The sequence below is a fragment of the Pangasianodon hypophthalmus genome, chromosome 4 (genome assembly GCF_027358585.1).
Source record: "Pangasianodon hypophthalmus isolate fPanHyp1 chromosome 4, fPanHyp1.pri, whole genome shotgun sequence".
Classification (NCBI taxonomy): domain Eukaryota; kingdom Metazoa; phylum Chordata; class Actinopteri; order Siluriformes; family Pangasiidae; genus Pangasianodon; species Pangasianodon hypophthalmus.
Window position 1 is genome coordinate 16,002,600 of NC_069713.1, and position 26,822 is coordinate 16,029,421.

At 38.6% G+C, this 26,822-nt stretch overlaps 1 protein-coding gene across 5 annotated transcripts in view; it reads right to left on the bottom strand.

The window, feature by feature from the left end:
- Window positions 1–3,882: 3,882 nt before the first annotated feature.
- The window catches only part of pcdh7b (protocadherin 7b), a 137,366-nt gene continuing 114,426 nt past the window's right edge, over window positions 3,883–26,822 (bottom strand). For 2 of the 5 annotated variants that reach the window (XM_053233797.1, XM_026936693.3), the window contains exons 3-4: window positions 9,906–9,924; window positions 8,579–8,717 (exon numbers count right to left, since the gene is read on the bottom strand). In XM_053233797.1, the coding sequence (XP_053089772.1) occupies window positions 9,908–9,924 (17 nt within the window). In that variant the 3' untranslated portion in view covers window positions 8,579–8,717; window positions 9,906–9,907. Of the gene's footprint in view, window positions 8,718–9,905; window positions 9,925–26,822 lie in introns of all 5 variants that reach the window. The other 3 variants (XM_053233796.1, XM_053233795.1, XM_053233799.1) reach the window with 2 other exon arrangements.

Consider the following 26,822-nt stretch of genomic DNA (forward strand, 5'->3'; position numbering starts at 1 on the left):
CACTATTCAGCTGCAATTATGAATTCTGGCAATTAACCACCAACAACATGTTAACTAAAAAGTTAGTTCACATTGTGGACCTTTTTCAGCCATGGATAGAATGAATATTAGTTTATGTTATTTAATTTACAATATAATTTTATTTAATTTGAAATTAGCTCCAATTATTGCACGTGTACTGTCAACATCTTTATATCATCTATAGTTTATTAATGTTGAATTTTAGGGTTTGCCATGTTAACTGAGGACTTTACAAAATATAAGTTAAGGGAGACTTTCAATAAAGTTTTAGCAATAAAGTTAAAAGCTGAAGCAGTCGGTCTTTGAGGTCATACTCGTGCCTAAAACAGCTGTGAACCACTGTTCCTGAATCAGCCCATAATAAGAACTCAATCCATCACACTGGCAATGAGATATCACCCAGTCTTGCAGAGAACAGAGAGAATGTCCAGAGGGACAAGTAGAACATCCAAACATGTAGTAACAGAACATTTCAAACTGCATAATTAGTGCATTTGCTTTACATGGCATTTTTTTCCTCTCCTTTAAAGGTCACAAAATACATCCCTATATTGGAGATGTTACCATGTGCATATAATGCCTCATAGAACTTGAAACACATTGATTGTATTACTCTCGCTATCCACTTTAATAGGAGAATCTGTACACCTGCACATTCATCAAATTATCCAGTCAGCCAATCATGTGGCAGCAAAGCAATGCATAAAACCATGCAGATACAGGTCAAGAGCTTCAGATAAAGTTTACATCAAACATCAGAATGGGTAAAAATGTGATCTCAGTGACATTGACTTTGTTGGTGCCAGATGGGCTGGTTTGAGTATTTCAGAAACTGATGATCTCCTGAGATTTTCACACACAACACTCTCTTGAGTTAGCAAAGAATGGTGAAAATAATAATAGTGTGAGTGGCAGTTCTGCAGTGGAAAGTGGCTTGTTGATTAAAGTGGACAGTGGAGAATGACCAGATTGGGTTGAACTGACAGGAAGGCTACAAGGTAACTAAAAAAAAAAAAAACACTTTTTACAACCATGCTGAGCAGAAAAGCATCAAACCTTATGTCAGACCTTGGAGTAGATGGAACAGATGGAGTACAACAGCAGAAGGCCACATCAGGTTTCACTCCTGTCATCCAAGAATAGGAATCTGAGGCTACAGTAGGCACAGACAACAAGGTGTTTCACCCTCTGCCCACAGATTTTTTTTGCACTATTTTGTGTAAACCTTAGAGACTGTTATGTGTGAAATTCCCAGATCAACAGTTTCTGAAATTCTCAAACCAGCCCCTCTGGTACCAACAACCATGCCGCTATCAAAGTCACAGACTTTTTTCCACTTCTGATGTATGATGTGAACATGAACTGAAGCTCTTGACCTGTATCTGCATGTTTCTTTGCATTGTGCTGCTGCCGCATGATTGGCTGAATGGATAACTGCATGAATGTACAGGTGTTCCTAATAAAGTGGACAGTAACTGTATATACCATTTACTTTTATTATAGTTTACCCACTATTAGCAATTAAGGGGAAATAAAGAAGTGTGTGTGTGTGTGTGTGTGATCAACAGGATTTATTCATTCGTTCTCAGAATCTCAGACTAGTGTTTTATTAAAGGAAAGTGCACGTGTTTGGTGATGCAATTAGTCTAAGACTGTAAGTTACTGTAGGTTGTAGTATCTACTATAAGATAAATATATGTTGGTTGACACAGGTGCCTAATTAGAATTTTGGCCAAATTCTAGAGTAATTAAAAGTATGTGGACACCTGACCATCACACCCATATGTGCTTTTTGAACATCTCATTCCTAATTAAGAACCCCTTTTCTGTTATTATAACCTCCACTCTTCTGGGAAGGCTTTCCACTAGGATTTTGGAACATGGTTATGGGGATTTGTGCTCATTCAGCAACAAGAGCATTAGTGAGGTCAGGCACTGATGCTGGGCGAGGAGACCTGGGGTGCAATCAGCATTTCAATCAATCTCAGTGGGGTTGAGGTCAGGGCTCTGTGCAGGACACTCGAGGTCTTCCACTCCAACCTTGGCAAACTATGTCTTCACTGACCTCAACTTTGCACAGGGGCACTGTCAAGCTGAAACATGTTTGTGCCCCTTAGTTCCAGTGAAGGGAAATTGTAATGCTACAACATACAAAGACATTCAAGACAAGTGTGTGCTTCCGACTTTGTGGCAACAGTTTGAGGAGGAACCACATATGGGTGTGCACATACTTTTGGCCATATAGGGTACAGTCTATAAAGGTACACTCTCATGATGCAGTAATGCATGACTTATCACATAATCCATAAATCTATACCATTCATCAGAAATGTGCAAGGGAAAGTGGTTTTGGAACAATTTGAAAATATACTGAATAGATATTAATTAAACTTCCATTCATTTTAATTTGTTCTGCTTTGGTGTTTTTGTGCAGACTAAGCAAAATAAAATCATGTTCGCATGAACACTTCACACTGAACTTTCTATTTTACATAATGCAATGTGAATAGATGTCATAAATCAACTCTGTCTTGATCTCTTATTTTTGGCAAATGTTAACTCACAATTTACAGTTCATCTCATAATAACTAAAGATATAAGGATATACCCATTAATCAGTACTGCACATATGTTATAGCAGTAGGTCCAAATAAAGATTGTGTGTGTCTGTTTGGTGATACTTTGCTTGGAGAATACATCAAAAACTCCTTAGTTTTAGGGGATGGAAAAGACAGAAATACTAATCATCTCCACGGTAACCAGCTCATGCATCAACAGACAGACAGACAAAGCAGACAGACAGGATGCACCTACAGTGTCTGCCATGTACGAGGGATGTTTTTACTCATCCAGGTCATTTTGAAAGAGTTCAGCGTTTTGTTGCGCAGTTGTGAATGAAGCTGTGATGAAGCCCTGAGCCATGTGCTGAAATTGCACACACTGGTATTCAAACATCAGACTACAGGCTTAAGCAGTGTTCAGTCAGTAATGTGGGATTGTGCAGGGGGACTGCAAATACACTCAAATGATGAGATTCCATCTGCAGCCAATATTAAATGCATAAATATGACACTATTAAATAATAGTATTATCCCTTTAAAATCCAGATTGGAAGAGGCAGAGGCATAGCTTCTCAAGGAGTGAATTTGTTCTGGATAAAATTATCAATTAACTTAACTTTCTGTAAAGGTAGCAGGTGAGTGCTTGGCCAGGATGTCCGACAAAATGTTAACTCTACAGAAGAGGATATCGAATGACCAAGAACAACTTATTATTTTATTAAATTGACAAATCAAAATAACATATTAAAACCATGATAAATAACCTACACCTCATGCACACACTATGATATCATGACCTCTATTTAGTAGTTTAGAAGTTGTGTGCACAAGTACCTGCTGGCATACAATAGGAAAAAAAAAGCAAAATAGGATGTACTGGATCAAGTGCTATTTTCTAAGCTTTGAATAATGAGGGTGGAAGCCATATTGATAAATTAAACCACATTGTCAGAGATTATTGTGTAATTAAAACTACGGGGTGTCCCAAAAGTCTCCATACATAGGGTAAATTAACACGTTTTAGCAAAACTTAATTTACAAGACATCCTCTACATGATTGCCGTGTCTTTGTAAACACACACAGAGTGGTCTTTCCCACTCATTATGAACTCTTGTTAAAACATTTTGTGTTATGCATGTAATTGCATGTCCATCACAACCTTGCGACAGCTTCCCGATCCAGCTGTGAGAAATGATTTCAATACGTTCTTCTTTTGTCGAAGGCATTCTTAATGTCTATCTGAAAAAATATATATATAATATGAACTAAGCATGAAAAATTTTGAAAGACATTTTGCTAAAAAGTGTTAATTTCCTCTATGTATTGAGACTTTTGGGACACCCTGTATAAACTATTCATGAAACAACACGTACAATGGCAAGATACTAAACTCTTATTAGATGTTTATTTGAACGCTTGCCATAAATACACTATCTGTTTCTTCAGTCTGCATTTTCTAGGCTTAAACACATGTGCTTGTGTTTAAAGGTATTGGGGAAAAAAAGAGAAGAAACTGCCTCTGAGGCAAATTCTGGCAACCTAGAACTACATGTAGGTATTTTTAATTATCTAAATGAGGTGCCCAGAAAATGGACTTAAGCGTGTGTGTAACCATCTCTTAATACTAAGAACTTTCCCAATGCAGCAATGCCTAACAGATTTGGGTTGTGTACACAAAAGGTATAGGAATTCTAATAGTGATAAAGATTTTACTGCAAGTGTAGTAATAAGTTCTCTACCCTTAAGTGTTAACAAGTTTTCTTTTCATAAGTCTTACAAATTTGTAATTATGACAGTATCACAAGTATATTAATTTGTTACAGCCTTTATGTTAATTATGTGTTAGAAGGATGTCAGCCAAAATAAATGTCTTCTGTGCTCCTGTGCATAAGATTAATGAACAGGGAGACAGGCGCTTTTTTTTTAATCGTTATATTTTAATTTCTGCAGAGACAAAAAATGACAAGCAATTTATTTACAGAAATACCTGTACAAAAGCAAAAATTAAATTAAGTAAAATAGTTCATAAATAGAGGTGGACTTCAGCGTTCAGTACATTTTGCCATGTTCAGCTAAGCTGCGTGCATAGTGACTCCTAATAAAACAATGATTAAAACTGATCGTCAATTCTACATCAACATCCAAGTCGCAGGACAAATAGAGTATGGTTAATATTACAGGTCTCTCTGCTAGGGGTGAAATGTCTGACAACTCAAGGTTTAGTCTTAAGTTCAAAGCTGACAGAACACACACCTCAACTTGTGGGAAGTATTTGGACTACAGACTTTCTGCTTTCAGCAATGCTGGCTTTAATCTAATCTCTGCTAAGAGTAGAAAATAGTTTTTATTATTAATGATCAAAGCTTATCTATTTCTGCTCGATGCACTTGGTCTTTCTTTCGCATTCATCACTATTTATCTTTTGTTTCTATCAAATTGACATTTATTATCTGTATAGTCATATATAAAATAGTATTCTGCATGTCTACAAATGCATATTTTTTCCCACAGAGATGTATGTTTTGCCAGCACACATTTCTGCATATCTCTCTTTTCTTCCAGCTGGTCTTCAGCTTGTTAGCATCTAGTAAAACCACCAGACAATCAGTTTTATGTCTAGACTAGACAAACGTAGTTTAGCTCTTCAATCTGCACTGATCTTAACTAATGCAGCATTGACTTTACTGATAATTTCATTATCCGTACTATCATGACTATGATGATCTCATTAGCAACATTTTTTTTATATTATGTATATAAATAGTGGTTTGGTCAAGTAATCATGCGAAAATTTGAAATCGTATGGATTCATATGCTAGGAGATTGCCTAAAATGTGTACAGTTGTTACTTATTGATAGACTTGACAACATTTGACCAATCTAACATGAAGAAGTCACAAGATAAAAGCTTTGTTTTTGTGTTTCTTTTCAGTATCATATAAACAGGGTGTGTCATTTCCCCGGATAACACCCTTCATCCATCTCAGTTTTTATACTAGTCAAAACGACGAGTCATACCAATAACGGTATAAAAAGGCACAGTTGCATATTTTGCATTCACTCTATAGTTTTGTTTTGATTTTTTTTTTCTTTTTTTTACAGAAGCATTCTAAATATACAAAGTGGCACTGGAAAGGATAAAGAAAAAAAAAATATGAATAAAGCTCAACACATGGCGTCATTACCAAGTTTACATTTTGAAAAAAAAAATACAAATCGACAGAACTTTAAATCATGCCGGCTGAGTATCGTGTCGGATTATGTTATAAATGTGTGATGTGACAAGTAATCTTTCAGTGTGCCAGTGATATCAATGTGAGCGTGTGGTAAAGTAAGGAAAAAAAAAAGACGTTTGGTCAGAAGAATGAAACATTTACCAAATGTGTGATGCTAAATAAACTGATGAATCATTGTAGTATACATATTTCATTTTTCATCCTCGTCAAACTGATAATCTAAGCCATACTACATGTCTGTTTATAATGTTCGTTTATAACAAAAGCAAGCAATGGACCTCCAAGATCACACGGTAAGAGTTTTTTTTTTTTATCCATTTCCATTTTTTTTTTCTTTTTTTTTGCCTTCATAGTATGTGAAGTAGAATCCCTTTAAACGTGCAATAAAAAGTACATATTTCTGTATACAGTGGATAAGCATCGGAGCACTTCTTTTAACGACAAGTAGAACACACAGACTATAGATTCAGGCTGCGAGGGAAAAAAAAGTGCAGTCCGTTCAGACTCAGGGTTCTCCAACATACAAAAGAGTAATTCCATTGCATCTGATTATTGTCACCCAGTTTTAAAGGCAGGATTTGAGCCTTAGAAGTGTATACTCAACCACAAACTTGGGTTACTTGATGGATTTTTGAGCACAGGACCTTAACATGTGAATGTGTGTATTTAAGTGTGTGTGTGGTTGAAGTGTTTGTGTTTCAGAAAGGACATCATCTAACGGCTGTTTCTCTAGCCTCAGACTCTACAGTTAAACGTGCATGTATTTAAACCAACATACAACCAGATTTTCAGTTTGCCTCCTCTTTATACCAAATACCATGTCGTGTTCTTCCCAGGACTTTGGTTTTTTTTTTTTAATGGCAACATTTTGTATTTGCATGGCCACAAGTGCTCCTTTAGCCCAATGACATCGTAAAGATACCTGTTTTGATTGTACAAATCTATTTAGCTGGTGGATCCTCATGCCCTCAGTGTGTTTGTGTATCAGGATTCACTGATTTGATTAGGAGACTAGTCATTTAAGGTGTGTCTTCGGTACTTTAGGTAGGTGTGATTGAGAATGAATACTTCTACGTCCCTTGGGTTTATTGCTCAATTTAACACTCGTACTTTGAGAATGTTATACAGGACCAGCCCAAGCATGTGGTCCGTGGGACCAAGTCGTCTTAATAAATTCCCTGGTAGCTAGTTATTTATCTAACGAGAGATCCTAATAGCCAGTTAGGTCCTATATGTGTGTGTAAGGTGCCATGTGTGTTTGTGTGCAGGTGTAACTCATTGTGTGCCATAGGTCACTAAGGGCTTCAGTTTAAGTCCTAGACAACAAAAAAGAAAACAGCATAGATCTTGTCGAGAACTCCTAGAGTTGCCAATGTTCGTGGAATTACAGCACTCACAGGCGACCCAAGAAATGTCAACAACTCCCACAATGCAGCAGTGTACAGAGAAAGGACGGGGGCAGAGCGTTTGGTGAGTCGACAGCTTAGGTATAAAGCATGTGTCCCGAATATGTTTAGCGTATTTATGTACAACTTGTCACCCACATGAGATCCTGTGAGTGAATGTGTGTATGTGCGTGTGTGTGTGTGTGTGTGTGTGTGTGTGTGTGTGTGTGTGTGTGCATTTGAGAAGCAGATAGGCACACAGGTAAACTCGCTTCTTGCAGTGTAAGTTCACCTTTTACAGCTTGTATGCCACCGTTTAGATATCTACAGACCCATTGTAAAGGTTACAGTCACTGGAAATGTTACTAGTACATAAAGACGTGCTCCAGGTGTTTTCTGAATGGTTTTGCTTTGCCTCCCATTGCAATCACTGATAATGTTATGCATCAATTCTTGTCCACAATTGGCCAGTTTTGTTGTTTTTGGTGTCTCTTTGAATGTTATGGTTGTCCAGTGTAACTAGTCCAATGCTTGGACAGATTGCATAAGTATACAATAATTAAAACTTAAAAAAAAAAAAAATCTCTTCAATTCCAATCTCTTACAGGAACATTAACATGAAATAAAGATTACAAATAAAAAATAAAACAGCACCAGTCTTGCCTCCTGCCATCTATTTAGCGTTAATTAGAAAAAGAATGAACGAAAAAAGAATAAAAGTCCTAAGAAGTAGAGTCCAAGTCATTAAGGGCTAGATTTTGCATGCATGCTTATGATGAATTCTACACAACCAGGCAGCACTTTGGGAAAAGTCAGAGGGCCCGGAATGCTAGCAGCAAAATGACACAGGACTCATCCACCAGCATCCCTCTCTCTCCACCTCTGTCTTTCTCTCCTCCTCCTCTGTCTCCTCCACATCTACAAAACTGTTATCCATGCTTTTATGTCTTTTACTCACTGCTTATATCAAACAAGCACACGTTTCATACCAGGCTTTGGCGCTAAGAGCGTCTCTGAAATTGCCAAAGAGTCATTGTTGGGTCGAATAGTGACTCGTGACTCGTTCACTGGGACATTCACAGGTAAACCTCGTGCCTGGTGAGCGTCCCGCATTGCGTGGGTTTATATTCGCCTGTGGGTGCCAGCGGAATCTCTTCAACAGGCCGAGACGTTTCGTCGCTAGCAGAGAAGGCGGCTGAGCCGAAAGCGTCGTAGGCTGAGGAGGAGGAAGAGGAGGAAGCCATTTTCTTGTTGAGGAGATTGCGGTTGCGGTCTCCGAGCAGGTGCGAGGGCTCTCCGTTGGCCACGGCGAGTGGATCGGAGCTCGTGGCTGGTTCAGCGCCGCTGCATGCGGCTGAGCTCGAGTTGAAGGTGGAGAGTTTGGGAGGGGTGGCCTTGGGCCTGCGCTCGGGTGAAGTGCGCACTGGCATCCAGCAGGCGTCTGAGTGGCCGTACTCGTCACACTCGCGCGTACACTTCCCCGTCATGGCTACATCCGGCAGGGGCCGAGAGTCTGCACAAACACAAAGAAACACATCAAGAGATAGTGTGAGCAGCAATATTTCAACTTCAACAGCTGGAGAATATACAATATTTGGAGAAGAATTTAGGATTTAGTGTGCTATGTGCCTCATGAAGCCTAAAATTACTTCATATAATATTTCATTTCACGTTACAATTAGCAGGGTACACCAAGGTACACTGATAAATTGGTTTCAGATTAAATGTAACTAATTGTTTTTCTGCAGCAAAACAGTCATTATTTTTCATTTTTTGAGCTTCATGGTTAACACATACCACGTAACACAAAATGACACACAAACATCAAGACTAGAAAAAAAAAGAAAGAGCAAAACAAGTGATGTGAGTTCTCTTAAAAGAACACCATGCTTCAAAAACAAACAAACAAAAAAAAAAAACGTGGGGGCAAATCATCTGTTCTGTGATTTCTGCCTCTAAAACAAATGGTGTTCAACTTCCATTCTGGGTGTGTATTTAACCTGGTGCCTTTTTGTGTCTGTAGGAGTGCATGTGTGTGTGCGTGTGTGTTTTTTTTAATATTAATTAATTAATAAGCTGACTCTACTATGTAATAACTCACACAATATAAGTCCCAGAGAGCAGATATAGGAGATAGCAGTACTTATGTACTCTGTACATTTTCATTATCCAATGGAACAGAAATAACTTTATATAGCCACTTACTAAAATCAGGGTGTTTTGGTAATACCAAGCTTATGAACCTTGCGCTTGTTCAGATTTTTCTAGAAATATATATTCAAGCATTAATAAGAAGACACAAGGATTTTACTTCAGAGTGAGAGCAAGCATATATTCTTCACCTGAACACTGGCAACTTATGTGCAGCCATGTGGTCTTGTAGATGCATAAATAAATGAATGAATATATCAATAAATAACACTAATAAACTTTTTATTAGTTAGGAAAAGTAATGAGCATAAAAATATGGACCAGCCTGGATTGTACAGGGAACTGAATGGAAGCATACAGAAAGAGCTTTTTTCTTGCTGTTTCTGATTGTTCTTTAGTGCCAAAGTGCCAAAGCTTTAATGTTAAAGTGGTCAGTTAATGACCAAATGTGGGGTATGACACAAGCAACAGGGAGTGAGTGCAAATCTAAAAAGAAAGCATGCTGTCTCTGGCTGAAGAGATAAAAAAAATAGTTTTAACCATGGCTTACTTTTATTGTTCTTTTTCTCCTGTAAAGAAAGAATGAGATAGAATCACTGTTTGTTTTCTGCACAGTGCTTCATCTTTGCAAAAAAAAAAAAAAAATCAGAGCTGCTAAATGTGTTATAGCAAATTTGATTTACAAGGTGAGAAAAACTTGAGACAATGTGCACAAACAAATGTGTTGGAACTTGCTTTAGAAAAGCACTGGTTAGTCACAGAAAAAATCACCAGCTAATACACAAATACAAGATCTACTAACTGCACGCAAGAGTGATGAAAGCATACCTAGAAAATACGCTATTAATTCAAGTAGTCTAAAGTAAATGAATATTTATATTGCATATGAATGCAGTATATTAGTGCGAAACAGACAAAACCTGCAAATCTTCGAAGCTCTAGTCACACACTGCTTTTTTTTTCCTGTGAGATGAACTCCTTTTCTGTGAATCCGTTTCCTCTCTCTCTTACAAATCCCTGTTCAGGTCCCTTATATTAACCTCTACCACCCCTGAACATGTTCACCTGACCTTGGTGATTGTTGCTAGGCTGTTGCTCACAAGCTCCCATATGAGATCCCATTAGCCTCTGATTTGTGATGGGTTGAGTTAGGGTTCGCTGAGGCTGACGTGAACTTTAGTACCATGATAGGTCATTAAAGACCAGTGAGGGCATGCTTGGAGGCTGCAATGTTCACGCTGGGCTCACATTAAGAAAGTCAAGCTGGACGGATGGTAGCTCTAGGGAGAGGCGTGAAGGTACGATTGATAAGCTGAGTCATGCTCTGAAGCATGCTCAGTCATGCTAAGCTGATGAGTGTGTGTGCGGTCTCGGATTGACAGCAAATCGATTAGACCGACACAGTGCTGACGTTTCTAACACTGCTACACCCTGTGGAGTAATCTATGTAATGTGGCGCTTGTGTGCATTAGAAGATGGGCTTCTAATGCCGAGCCTTATACCACAGCTCTGTTGAATTCTCAGCTGGTCAGAAGGTGTTATTGTTTCTATAGTAACAACTTACACAGACACGTATGATGCACACACGTGCAGATTTTAAAAATGTGTCTAATTGACGAAACATTTATTTAACATGTTTCGAAGGAGGCTCCAGTGTCAGTGCTGTGTAAAAGTCAGAAGGAAAGAATTCAAGATGTTGGGTTTTGCATTTTTATGTCTTTCTAACCCCAAGAGAGTGGGGGAAAAAGATAGGCTGGTAAGGAAACTGTTTATAGCTGCTATAACTTAAGTAAAAACCTGAACTTGCTCAACAAACGTTCTCCAACATTAAATGGATAAAACACATGACATTTCTTTTTTTTAAATAAAACATTGTTAGTGTTAGTAAATTGCTGTGGTGTAAGAGGAGTAAATCACTTTGGTATGTGTGGTTATTGGAAAATAACCAAGTTCAGGATGGTAACAATACTGCTTCATGCCAAATTGCATCACACCACCCAGTCACTGCTTCTTTTCCTATAACCGCGTGTCCCATCTTGTTATATTCCTTAGTTAACAAATAGTGAACGTGCTGTATATTGCACAACATTCATACAGACACTATTGTAAGATTATATTCTGTAAGTCCAGGAATGAAAATGATGAGTGATATATCTAAGATTGCAGTCCAGGTTCAATCCAGTGCAGTATTCCCTGCAGTAGTGGAGGAAGGGCAATAAGATCTCACTTTTACTTCTCCTGCTTGACACTTCACTGTTTGCTTTATAATGACTATCAGGATGAGGGTTTGTCTCCACTACACCTTTTTCTCTCTCACACACACACACACACACATGCACCCAGGCATCTGTCCTACAATTAAGCCATCAGGGCCTTGTTGCTGTTCTCAGCCTTTACCCAGAATTCTTTGCAAGCTCTCCAGGGGGCACCAAATTGCACTAAACCACTGGCTGTTGGTTAAAGTGTCAGAGTTCAGCTGGAGATCATATCACCTCAATCATTCCCTCTGACCACTTCAGCCTCCAGCCACACCTCAACCCTCTCACAGAGCATTTCTCTTGAATTTACTCCCTAGGTCTTCTTTTTCCATGTTTGTTTTTTAGAGAATTTGTTAATGTGAATGAAACCCTGGCTAATTAATGGTTACTATGGGATCTCTGCCACAGTTTTACTATTATAACTCAGCAGGAAGTTAATGGTAAAGTGTAATGAGTTCATTTGCATAGTACACTTGATGCAGCAGTTGGTTTTGGCTAACCTGAGACACATTTGATTACATATATAAATGCATGTGGGTAACATTATTAACAGGATACAATCCAGATGCAAGATGCATGACCAGGTATAAACGATGTCAAAGAAATGGCATGTAATTGGAGCTGAATTTATTAGAGCTGCTTGCTGACTGCAAACTATCAATGTCTATGCATCTGAATGTGAATGTCTACTGGAGTATGATTAATCTCAGCCTTTTGAGTTTAATCTCAGCTAAAGAGAGTTATTCACTTTCTCTGTTCGAAGTACAGATGAGGCCAACATATTAATTTCTTCTTTTTTTCATTCAGATGAGAGATCCAGTCGCTGCAACAAAACCATCTGGCCATATTCAAGCCAGTGGAAAGCAGCAACAGATTTGACTGATCAAGCTGTAATGCATCAGATATTACAATCCATAGTACTGTGGTAAATTTGGTAAAGAAAAGTTAATCACTGTGTTCTAGCACTTATCATAGATATTACGCAGGAAGCTATCTATATTTAACCTGCCTGAGGTATCGTATGTATTTCTTTCTGTGTGGTAAGCAGAAGTGCATTTGTCTGATACATAGATAGTTCTATTTTAGATGCTGGTCACTGCATGGCTAAGGAGCATGTAATTGTAATTTTTACCATCTATGTCTCTCTTTCCTTTCATTATATGCATATTATGCAGAGAATTTAAATCATCAGTCAAATAAGTACCATAAACCTGAACAAATCCAACAGTCTGTGTGTATTCCGTATGCTTGAAATATGTATAATTAAATCACTAATGTGTATTCGATCTGGCATTCACTGTAAATGTGCCCTCTCTTTGTAAAGACACTGAATAGGGCCCAGAGTCAAAAGGCGATCTAGCTGATTAGTATTGTATAAATACTGCAGTGGGCTAACAAGGTCAAGAGCACTTCTCATTCAACAGTATGATTACACATAGAGGCACGGAGGCAAACGCACACTTAGAATTACAGTAAAAGGTCATTCTATTGAGCAAAATGCAAGTGTGGGGCTGACACTCTCGCTTGTCATTGGGGTTTCCAAATCCCACTGACCCTAAATCTGACCCTCCAGTCAGTTTGAAGACTACAGGCTCACTGCAGTGCAGCTTCGGAGGAGTTGAACAAATGGGGCCATGCTTGGGCCGGAAATGCTAGTGGCTCGGCGGTGTACTAACTGTCATGCCGCATAGTGGGCTTTTCTGCCAACAGGGGCTCAGTGCATAATGTGTGCCATTTTCCAGCTAGTCCCTTTGAATACACTCAAAAGAGGCATAAACTTCAACTCGCCAGAACGATTGAGAATGAGGGATGAAGGATGGGGCGCAGCGGAAGAAATGGTTCTGAGCTATTCTGCAAGTTAATTACATACGGACAAAAGTGGATTCTTGGGCACAGTCAGTTCCCTGCTGTTGGGCGGCTGGTGACAGAGTAACTGCAGGGTCGTATGTGGGCCAGACACCCAAGTGATTGACAGCAAGATTTGGAAGAATTTGGAATGTGTGTGTGTGTGTGTCTCCTTATAAGAGTTAAAGGAAGGGAAAGTGGCTCTCTGTGTGTGTTTTCTTGACTGTAATATCGGCCTTTCCTGCTGAGAATAGCTGAACTCGACAGTCTGGTGTTTTGATCTGTGTTTTCTGGATGGGAATCCCAGTCACAACATTACTGCAAGCAAATGCTGACCCCTCTGTCCAGTTTATGCTTGTATGTGTATGTGTGTTTGTGTGTGTGTGTGTGTGTGTGTGACAGAGAAAGACAGGGACTGTTTACATGTACCATTCTACTGAAAATCTGTTTACATGCATGTTACATGTAATCTGAACCAAACTGTAATACATGCAGAGTGGCATTTAGTGCTAATGTTATAATAAAAATGAGAAATGTGTGAGTCAGAGTGTAACAAGAATCAAATGTTAGTTCAGCATGTTCGATTGCATTGCTTGTGTTGTTTTTTTTTTTCACCAGTCTTAAATTATGGCAGCCTCAGCAAAACGACTTGAAATAAAGGTGTGAATCTAAAATATTAGCTGGATTCAGACTCATAAATTATTTTAAACTCTTAAAATATGGATCATGAACTTGCATTCAGTGTGTGCCATTATACAGGATGTGTAGCTAGAGAATTTCTCAGACTGAGTAAATTGTCAAATTATTCTTCTATTTAATGGATTATACCCACATCCTTCAGTCAAATAGAAATTTAATTTGCATTGGCCTAAATCAGTTTACTCCATAATGTTATTTTTATTCCAATTAAGCCATCAATCAAATTATTAATGGATTAACAGGCAGCATATAAACATAGCTACTGAGTAACAGTGATGTGCAACAGCATGGCCACTCAGCAAAAAACAAACACCCACAAACACACACGCTATCTATACTATTCCTACCAGCCTCAAAATAAAGTTAATAAAAATAACCACAGACTCACTCCTTTAATTGCCTGCAAAGGTTTCACATGCTCCCTGCACTGCAGGTTCACAATAAGAAGCTTGTGTGACTGTCTATACTTTTCTCCTCTCACACTCTAATCCAGATTCTGTACCTTTCTTTCTCCTTTAACAATCTAATGAACATCACATTCTCCCTCTTTAACAGTTCATTAACTCGCCTGTCTTGGGACACTTCACATGGTTCCATTTTGCCAGAAAAGAGAGACTAGGGAGCAGCTTGTCCTTCTCACAAACCCTTTTTCGAGAGCAGCCATGAAGCTTCAAAAAGTCTTTTGTGTAGGTTGTGGTGTATAGCTACAAATATAAAGTGCTCAGCAATTCTTACTGCAAACAACATGCTGCAGTAAAAGGATTATATTAAGAGTGTAGTGGTGATAATACATTATCTTTTATTATATCCGTCTATCATATGGGCATATAACAGAGAACAAGGAAGAAAGAAAAAGAGAGAGATTTCCTTATGTCAGTTCCATTTAATTGGTTTGAACTGGGCTGAGTTAGCTGACTGATTATTGGACATAATGAGGTGCTAGCCTTATACTCGGCTATGTATGGAAGCCTCACAGCATGCTAAAGAGAAATGGGAATTATCAGAGCCCCATACAGACACACACACACACACACACACACACACACTTCTGAACAAGTGTTTACTATATGCATACTATTCTATACTATACTATACTATACTATACTATACTCTCTCTCTCTCTCTCTCTCTCTCTCTCTCTCTCTCTGTCTGTCTCTCTCTCTCTCTCTCTCTATATATATATATATATATACATGCACTATATGTGTATACTATATGCATATAAAAACTAATGGGAAAGCCATAGCTAAATAGGTGGCAGCAAAGGGAAAGCAATGTTAGTGTCCTCCACAGTCACGGACCTCAGAATAGGTCCATTATATTTAGCCCAGAAATCAACAGCTATCATAATTAATATTTAGTTACTATAGTTCTAACCCTCAGTGATTGGTTGCTTGAATTTAATTACTAAAGCCTAATAATTATAAGTATAAATAATGACAATTAACTACAATTTTAATAAAAATGGGAAAAATGTTAATGTGATACAAAAGGTTTCTATTATTTGAATTTTAAAACGGGTTCTGTGGTGGAAAATTCTGGGGAAAAAATAATATTCATTATATTCATATTTTTTACTAATATTTTTAACACTACAAGGAGTAAAAAAAAAGGAGTAAAGTCTTTGCTAACACAAATGCATGTTTATTTAATGCAGTAAAAGTAATGTACAGTAGTTTGTATTCCATTTGCAAATGCTACATCACTCCACTACTGTTCTTAAGCTGAGAAGCATTTTAACATGCTAGTTGAGGTATACTGCTGAATGGAAAGAAGGTTACTATAATGATACCAAGACGAGGAAGAGCCGAAGTGAGCGTTGACCTGGTTTGCTTCAGTAGGCTCAGTATCCAGCTGCATATGCTTTCAGAGACCTCGCATCAGTAACGCTGGGCAACAGTGTAAAACAACCCATCCTAACACAATGCAACACATCACACGAACAAGAGCCATGTCTGACATGGTACAGCGAGCATGCGACTGACATCACTTTGTCTTTCTATCTTTTTTGTCTTTTTCTCTTTCATGTTTGGGTAGAGTTCATTTTAAAACATGTTTTGGAGGCACATGCCTTGTTGTTTTCACTATTCTTATGCATATACTATGTGTGCTCACTGTCACTATCTGCTCCATGCTATTACTTTATTTATTTAGGTTTTTTTTTTTTTAACTTAATATTTCTGTTATAAACTGGTGTTACTTACTGGTACCACATGCTACAAGAAATACCACTTGAGAAAACTAGTTTATGCCTACATTTGTAATTATTTTATCATTTATTTCTTTCATGTGGCTTGACATCTAATCTTTATATTTGTAACTTATTTTGGTTATTTTTAATATTCTTACTTTTTTTAATAATTGTATATTTTTGTTCTTCTTCATATTATTATTATTATTATTATTTGTAGCAGCAGTAGTAGTAGTAGTAGATAATATTCATATTCTATTTTACATTCTATTACATACTGTTCTTTTATATTATGTAGTAGTATAATTTTATTATGTGTATTTGTTCTGCTTATCTATCTATCTATATCTATATCTATATGTATCTGTACATATATCTATATCTATATGTATCTGTACATATATATATATATATATATATATATATATATATATATATATATATATATATATATATATGTGTGTGTGTATGTCAACATGTTTCTGGAAAAAAAAAAAAAAACATGCATCAAAGTACTGATCCAAAATATTTGAATACTATATATACACACAATCCATTTTAATAGGAACACTTGTAAACCTGCACATTTATGCAATTATCCAATCAGCCAATCAGGTGGCAGCAGCGCAATGCATAAAACCATGCAGATACAGGTCAAAAGCTACATTTAATGTTCACATCAAACATCAGAATGGGGAAAAAGTGTGATCTCTGTGACTTTAACCATGGCATGGATATTGGCTGGTTTGAGTATTTCAGAAACTGCCGATCTCCTGGGATTTTCACACACAACAGTCTCTAGTGTTTACACAGAATGGTGTGAAAAACAAAAAAAAATTGAGTGAGAGACAGTTCTGTGGGTGGAAACACCTTGCTGATAAGAGAGGTCAGAGGAAAATGGCCAGATTAGTTCAAGCTGCCAGGAAGGATGTAGTATAATCATATAATCACTCTTTATAACCGTGGTGAGCAGAAAAATATCTCAGCATGCACAAAACTTCGAACCTTGAGGTGGATGTGCTACAACAGCAGAAGACCACATTTTTGTTCCACTCCTGTCAGCCAAGAACAGGAATCTGAGCTATCATGGGCACAGGCTCACCTATGATTACAAAAAAAAAAAAAAAATCACCTGGTCTTTTTCCAATCTTCAGTTTGGGTGAAGTCTGGCTGTGCCCATGATAGCCTTAGATTCTTGTTCTTGGCTGCACATTCTGTATAAACTCTGGAGACTGTTGTGTACGTTTAAAGTCACAGAGATCACAATTTTCCCCCATTCTGATGATTGATGTGAACATTAAATGCAGCTCTTGACATGTATCTGCATGTTTTTATGAATTGTGCTGCTGCCACATGATTGCATAAATGAGCAGGTATACAGGTGTTCCTATTAAAGCCGACAGTGAGTGTATATATATTTTTCCTTGGCTGCAAAAATTTTGCTAACCTTGATCAACAGAAACACAGGATATCTATCTATCTATCTATCTATCTATCTATTATTATTAATATTGCATTTCACAAAGCCACAAACAGTTTATTTCGGTTTGCTCATGCATTACAGGCTGCCGTTTATGTGAAACCGCATCGGCAGCATTTAAAATTGACCGTATTACAATGAAAAGCTCCTGCAGATCCTCCAGGCTGCTGAATAGGTAGCGATGGTCCTTTATGATGGTGAACAGCACTTGAGGAAATAATTAGTGTACGGTTATACCACTCCAACTGTGATTAATTGAGGGGAGATTAGCTAGCATAATTTCATTCTGGTGATGATGTGGCTGCCAATTACCTAATGCAACTCCTTTACCATCTCTCTCTCTCTCTCTCTCTCTCTCTCTCTGTCTCTCTCTTTTCTCCTTTCCTCTCTTTTCTTCTGGTCTTTATATCCCTCTCATCCTGAGTCATTGTCTCTTCGCCATGGAGACCTACACACAGCACACACCCTGCGTTCACAGAAAGGCTTGTGACATGTAGAAGCAAATGTAGTGCATAGCGATAGAACAGCTCATGCTTTTCCCCCCACATTTATCCAAAAAAAAGAGAGAAAGAGAGAGAAGAAATCATTATTCATAGCAGGCACTACCACTTTCATTTCACAGATCACATGGCAAATAGATGGGGAAAGGAGTATGAGGCATTCAATAGACAGACACAGTGAAACAGGCAATGTGTGTGTAAGAAAATGGTAGGGCTTGAGCTCAGACTGACTCTTTGCTGAGGGAGAGATAGACCGGGGTAAAAATCTCAAATGTTTGTGTATGTATGTGTGTGTGTGTGTGTTTTGGTCTGTGTTGTTTTATTTTTTTCCTCTCTATCAGTCTTTAGACTGCGTCTCATTGGCTCAGAGCAGTTTGCCTTATCGCACGTTCCCAGACGCACACACACAATAGCCTATTTTACACCATTAAATGCGTATTTGTCAAAATACAATTTCAATTAAATCCCGCAACCCTGTCGCTGTGTGTTTTGCTCCACTTACTACTGAAACTAGAAGAGAGGATGGAAGGAAGAAAGGCCTGAATAGCACTATCTCTACATAAACATATATAAGGAAGTAGACGCATAAGACTGTTTGAACTGTACAATAACGCTGCACTGAGGAGAGAAAAAAAGGCATTGTTTGTTTAAGTTTTACATAAGAAGTAAATATTTCAAAGGACCTCTTATATGATTTTGCTCACACTAAACTGTAAATGTAACTGTCTGTGTTAAAATGTTAAAAGATTATATTTTGTAAAAACCTATCCCACAATATGACAATCTACAGAAACATTTTCACAAAACAATTGTGTGTAAAATAGTCCAGAGCCACCCACACCCCCTTAAAATGCCTGCTTGTGAATTTCTTTTCATTAGCACTTCGGGTCATGACCTCTACCTGCGGTCCACCAGAGCTGCACGCATGCTAAGGGCTATGCATGTGTTCCTGAGGAAGAGCCACCGTGTTTAATTCCCAGCATGCCGAGGGGCTTGAAAGGTTAATTAAGTTAACCAGAGGGAGAGAGTGTCTCGCGGGCTCAAGATCCCTGACAAACAATGGACGGTGTTGGCCCTGGAGGGCCTCCTGAAATGGAGCTAAAACCTTGTGAAAATTAGTCTGGTTCATATTTCCTGAGGATTAAAGCCCCGAGGCTCGATCAGGCTTCTGTGCATTTTTTCCCCCCATCTCCCACCTCATCAAAGCCAGCTGAACTTTTAGATGCTCAGCTTCCTGTTTCTCAATTCTCAATTTCTTGATTCAACTCATGGGTTCTTTAACAAGCCTGAAATAAGTCGAACTGGGTAATTTAGAGCAGTGGCTTTTAAAGTGGGTCTGTGAAGAATAGCTAGGATATAGCAGCAAAACTACCATTATTATATGCAGTTATTATATACAGTTCTTATAGTCATTGGCCTGTTTGGCTAGTCTTTTGACAAGAAACAGCTATGCCAAAAAATAATGTGAACTTGGACCTGTTGGTGAAAATTTCAGGAATAAAAACACTTTATGGATCCATTATTATTGTATATATTTAAATAACATTCCTAATATTTCAGTAGTTTATAGGATTATGTTTATAAAATTATACTGAAGAAGTCAGTGGAATTTATTTTACATTTAAATGGGTCCCTGGATGAAAACACCCAAAATACCACCCTGTGGTGGTACTCCAGGTCAGGACTGAGGCACACTAGTATTAGGAGGCTGCATAGATTTTACTATGATGTACATAATATTGAGTTTAAATAGCCAGGCTATGTGAAATATTAATAAAAACTTCAGCTAGATGAAGTGGAAAGGCCAAATTGAGGGCAGGCATGTAACACCCTGGGCAATATAAGATAACTCACATGATTTTTGGTTTTTGGATCAGGTGCTAGATGTGGGAACAGATAATTGTGAAAGTGCTCCCTGGGCCAATTAAACCTCATAATTGAGTTCTGAAAAGAAAAAAAAAAAAAAAACTTTCCTCAACTGTGCTTCCTTTGTGCATAGTGTTGACACACTTTAATTAGATAGAACCAAAGTGACACCACATGAAAAGTATTTACTAATTTAAGTCTGAAGTCATATCAGGATTAATTCAATATAGTGCAATTCAATACACCTGGTACAATATATTCAATTATAGGAGGAATCTAAAATGTCCCCTGGTGTTAGTGTGACATCTAGCAGCCATTCTGATTTCTCATGGTACAATACATCATCAGGTTTTATTTAAAAAATTCCTCATTATATTAACTTTGTTACTGGCAAATGAGGTTTTTTGTTTTTGTTAAACATAGTGTCAGATGTGGCCCTTTCTACTAGTGCACAGGGTGTGTGCAAGTTGTGCTGTGTTAACAGAAATGATTGGGCACGTGTCAGTGTCTCTCCCTCCTGCAGAACCGGCCAGTGGCGCTAAATCAAGGCTGCCTTCATGGTGCATTGTCACTGCAGCGCGCTCCTGGACTGGAACTAAACGATCGATAGCCTCTTTACTTCACCTGAGGCATAGCAGGGGAGCTAGTGACACAAAACACTGAGGCCACCCACCTCACTTTGTGTGTGTGTATGTGTGTGTGTGTGTGAATTTGTATAAATAAGCCTAGATTTGTGGGAGAGCTTGCATCCCTTCTGTATGCAGGTGTGGGGTTGTAAGAGCAGGTAGCGTTTATATTGTGAGATTGTGAATATTGGGAATGCACGTGCTTGTCACAGTCTTTCTGTAGTTTGCACACCTTGAGGTTTTGTGTGTAATGCTTAAATTCAAAGCCAGATGTTTTTTTGTGTGTGTGGTTGTTTTTTTTTTTTGTCATTTTTTTTTCCTTAACAGCCTGAACTTAAATCCACCACCCCAAACACCCCAAGCCTTGTTGTTTCTGTAGGCATCTCTGTGGACCCATTAAATCTCTTCTAGAAGTGTGCGCTGTTTGTAAATACCTCTTCTCTTCTATTTCTCTCCTTGAGTCTAGAGCCGACTGGATAAGAAGTGCAGGCCTCTAACTGGAACATCCCTAGCTTTGAGTCAGAATAGCGTATAATGCTAGCTAAGCTAGCAGCAGGCTCGGAAACACAGACTGCATTATTAAATGCAAGCAGGCGACTGGTTTTGGAGTTTCTCACCCGGGCTCATCAGAAAGAAGAGCGAGCTTTATTAAATGCACTTTCACAAGGGGTTTATGCCGGAGTCTCCTGCGCGATCAAAGCGGCGCGCCAATGCCGCTTTCCTCCGTTTGACTCTGATTCCTCTTGACAAAGTGATTCAATTAAACGTCTCTCCTACCCAAAAATAAACAGAGTAGAAAAGAAGGGAGAAGGAAGAAGGATTTACTTGTGGAGGTCTTGTCCCTTGCCTATGATGGTGGGAGAATAAATTTAAGAAGAGAGATCCCTGATTTTTTTACTTAGTCTAAAGTGATGTATCAAGCCAAAAAAGCATCTCCCAATGCACGTAGTACATTTGCACTCTGCGTGCATTTAGAGCTGCTGTATATCTGCACTCCAATCCATTTCACATGCTTTAACTGCCAATGGTGCACTACTATATGTGCCAGGGCTCTTTAAAATAGCCTTGAAATAGGATTGGTTCTCCAGTGTGTTTGAGTCTCTCGCTTTCAACAGATTGATTTTTGACCCTCCCCTTATTGCGAGCGCAGTGCTGTGTCTGAAGCTGATGGCTTGTGGGAAATATTTATCCACATTGATCGAGGAGGCTGATGAGTCTGTTATGAACGCTGCAGTTCAAACAGTTTGGGCCCCTCAAACGTTTCTAAATATCAATCAGCTATAGGTGGCAAGGGAGCCAGTACGCAGACCACTGTGTGAATGCCAAGAAGACTTGAAATGATATTCCAGGAGGGAAGGCAGAATTGTGTTAGATTTCTGCGGACGAGATTTTTGTGTAACAAGAGCTTCTGATTACACCTTGTGTTATAAAACAGTGCATACATTTGCTGAAACACACTTCAGGAAAGCTGTTACAGAGGTCAGTTTAGAGACAGAGATGGAGAAGGGAGGGTGGAAGGAAAAGAGAGCGGGGGAAAAAAGAACAGAAAGGGTTGAGTTGCTGAGGTGAAATGTCTTCCTTAGCTGGAGGCACGGTGCTTAAGGGCTTACCGACTGCGAACTTGCCATGAAGAGTGGGGAAGGGCACTGATAATTCAGTCTGCTGCCATTTCATTAATGATTCAGCACCTACAGGATATTTTTCCACATCAAACTTTCATACCATCAGGCAGTCTTCACTGTATCGGATTTGCACACTCTAAGGATGATAAAGCACCTGAAAAAGTGCCCATCTTTCAGCATGCTGTCTTTACTACAGTCTGATAGCACAGCGATAACACTGACAGACACACTCAAAAAAAAAAAATCACACAAAGCGTTAAGGTGGTTCGTCTTTGACTCGGCTTCGACGTATCTACCTGATGAGAAATCACCAGGGAGAACTTAACAGCAGGATCTTACTTCAGATACACTATCTTTCATTCTATCATTCTTTCTCACGCCGACTTACTTGCAAACACACACACACTCGCACTCACACAAAGTTGATTTAAGCATTCTGATCTCCCGCGTCATACTTCTTTAAATCTCTGGCAGAGCAGAAAAGTCAACAAAGTCGATCATCTCGCAGCAATAAAACTATCCACAAGTTCCCACTCTATAAAGCAAGGTCATATGTAAATCCATCCCCTCCCACTGCACCTCCTGTCACATCAGCATAATAAATAACAGCAAAAAAAAGAGCTTGAGTTGAATTCACGAGAGCATAGCGCTCTGAAGGCTAGCTAAGCCCAGGGCACTCTCCAGTAAGCCAAAAATGACTTTAAATCAATAGTAAGCCGACTGCGACAATGCTGCATATGTGTGTGTACCTTTGTGCATGCTTCGTGTGTGTTAGTTGGTTCAACAATGACGGAATCAACATAATTTGACTGATTTTTTACAACCGGGGATGGACCATATTTCTGAAATTTCTGAAACATATTTGAAATTTGTATTTGAAATATAAAATACTATTCCGTCCTGAGCTTGGGATTACTATCTATGTGCTTGTCTGGGTTTCTTCCAGTTTCTCTGGTTTCCTCCAACCTCTTAAAAACATGCCAGTAGGTGTACCGGTTATGCGAAATTACCCCTAGGTGTGAATGAGATGTGAAAGTGTGAGCATGGTGCCTTGTGATGGACTGGCATTCAATCCATGGTGTAATCCTGCCTCGTGCCCAGTGTTCCCAGGATAGGCTCTGACCAGGATAAAGCACTCAGTGAAGATGGAGCAATGAATGAAATCCTATTCCAGCTTGAAAATATTGGTGATATTTAACAAATCATTTTTTAAATACATACCACAAACTAGTTTACACCTTCTAACTTTGAACAGTTCATTAACAGCACAGCAGCTTCTGACTGACTCGTCAGTGAGGAAATGAAAAATAGCGGGACGTCGAGTGACTCATTTCTATTCGAGAATACTCTATTCTCATCGGGAAGAAAACCCGTTATTGTTGTTATTGATCATATTTCACATGACGAATAATGCTCTTTATTGGATTACTTATCATAGTTTTTACTAGCTAGTAAAGTAGATGCTAGCTAGCAGGCAAAGCCACTATAATCTCGTAACTTTGTTAAGCTCACACTAACCACATGTGAAGAGAAATATAACAGCTGGTTACTGTTTATCTGTTTTGAGTCTGGTTCCTATCAAGGTTTCTTCCTCATATTGTCTTCCTTGACACCGTCGCCTGTGGCTTGCTATTATTAGAGACAAATTTATAAATTTAAAATGTATATCCTAAATTTCTACATTTCTGTAAAGCTGCTTTGTGACAACGTCCGTTGTTAAAAGTGCTATACAATAAAATTGAATTGATTTGAAATACTTTCGAAAGTAAAGACAGAATATAATTTATTTAGTGCAGACCATCACTGTGGTTTCTGAACAATACCTAGCTTTAGCATTAGCTATCCTCCCCCAGATTTCATTTTAACTTACAAAATGCTGTATTTTGCTATGCTTTCATGTTCAGCAATCTGTATTTTTGTGGGTAGTTCATTTATTTTGTATAATGTATTATGTATCAAAACACATTTTGATGTATTTTTGTCCATCCCTGCAATATTTCTGCCCACCACAATGCTGCAATATTTCTGCAATATTCTTGTCCAGCACAGTGATGTTAAATATGTAAGACCCTTACTGGGAAGAGGTCTATACTATGGAGGTGAGAAAAATAGTGAAGTGTGAGGATTTCGAAGCCTAGTCACTGGAGAAACATAATTTTTTTTTTTTTATAATTTTAATTTACTCCCACAGCTTTCTGAATAATTGGGGGAACAAAAACAGCATGGAGAAAGCAGTCATGAGCATTCTATCACAATGTGCAATATTTCTCATTTTTCTGAGGACAAAAGAAGTCGCCCAACCTGAGATTGAATGCCACATGAATCAGAAACGTAGCTATTATGTTTCCATATCTTCGTCATTGCATTATTTCCTATCAATAATAACGCCTGTCTTTTAGGACGAAAGGAACAGAAAGAAATAGCATCTGTAAAATGACACAAAAAAAGTGGAGAGACTGGCATTATAGAAAGTAATAGATTTCAGTTCAGCGAAAACACCTTTTGAAAATATAATACTCTGCACATTACCCTATGCATTTCTCGCATAGCAAGGGAGCAGTGTGGAAAGAGCAATAGAGAGGCTGGTAATTGGAGAAGGAATTTAATAAGGCTTATACATCTGTAATATGTAAAGGTCTGCAGGGTAGAGAACTGAATGCAGGAAAAGGATGAAGCTCCCCAAGAAAAAAAAGACAAATATGGAGCTAGAGTATCTATTAATAAAAGCTCATATGCTATTTTCTTCCAGGCTAAAACTGCTCACAATCCATATGCACCCTGATTTTACCTCATGTTACACTTGATGTGCTTCTTGTTGTAGTGTGTTCCCAGCCAGAACTATTAGCTAGGAATTGAAATATGCACACACTGCTGCTTGGGCGAGTAGCACGATAGGTCAGTCCACAGTGTATGGCGTTCATACTTGGCTAGCTCTGTCTCTTGGTCTGTTGCGCTCGCTGACATTTACAACCCAGACGGTGCTGCTAGTGTATAAACCTTCCAGGCCATGACAGAATGTGGATTTGGGACAAGTCCATCTCGGTCAACCCCTCAAAACATGCTAGACTCCAGTGCACTTGACCAGAAGCCAAGTCCAAGTGTCTAAACATGACCCGTGTTCAAGCAGAGAGTGAAGATGGTTTTGCCAATAGACTTCGAATCCACTTAACGGAAAATCTTTTCCTTGTCGTCTTCTGTTCTTCCTCCTGTTATGTTAATTTGTGCAAATCACACATCTTTTCCTAGTTGAAGGAATGCAGCGATCCTGCTCACGTCACAAAATGTTTCGAAGTGACTAATAATGGGATAGAAGGACACCTAGGTGGAAGTGTGGCGTGTGAATGTTCCACAGAAGAGCCACAGAAAACAAAAGCCATTAAGTACGGAAAGGCATTTTAACTTAATGCTAACCACGGATTGGCAACGAGGAGATACCGACAAGCAGACAAGGCTCACAGGAATGCTAATAACCTTAGTGCAAAGACAAAGAAGACACAGTGGAGAGGCTTGGAAAAAAAAAAAATCATCGCAATGCTTTCTTTTACATATCCTCTAAATTACCACTTAATTTCATTTCACCACTTCAACGTCTTCATTTCATCCAGACTGCGCCTTAGAAAGAGGCGGATGCAGCTTTCGATAAATGTATTCTGATCCCTCAGGGACTAAGACTAATCCATTGTGCAGCGTGAGGAGCTAGTATCGTGGGACGCATGCGTTAAAGGAACGCGGCATGTGGGTGCATTAGCATTATTAAAGGGATGATGAAAAGTGACTCGGTAGCTTGCCACCGATGAAGCGTTCAGCTGTCTCAGCGGAGTGGAATGACAGCGCTTGGCGAGAGTCCAACTGAACCGGTGTGTGACGTGATCTTAGAGCTTAGAGAAGAGTGTGGCGTATTTGCGATTTCTAGTGTTATCTTGCACAAACACACGTCATGAAAAGCATGCCATCTTTCAAGGCCTATCAAATATTAACAGGAGAGAAATGCAAGCGCTGGCTCGTTATAGCAATTTTTTTTGAGGAGTGTAGAAATGCAAAAGTGCTCTCAACATTGCAACTGCTGACTACATAAAAATGTGAGAAAGAAAAAGAAAAAAAGGCGAGGGAATGTGTCTGTCTGTGTGTATGTGTGCGTTCGAGAGAGAGCGAGAGAAAGAAGCATGACCCAAAAAAAGGATTTTACTTCTTTATAGAGTGAATAGAAAGAGCCCAGCTGAAATGCATTCCATCTTTTTTTTTTTCAGTGTTCTAATAATAAATGTAGTTTCTGTCTATGCAGACTATCACCATGGTATCACTGTATGTGATATACAGTCGACAGACAGCATACTTAGCGGTCACTCAGTGTGATGGACAGGTGGAATTGGTTTGTTGCAA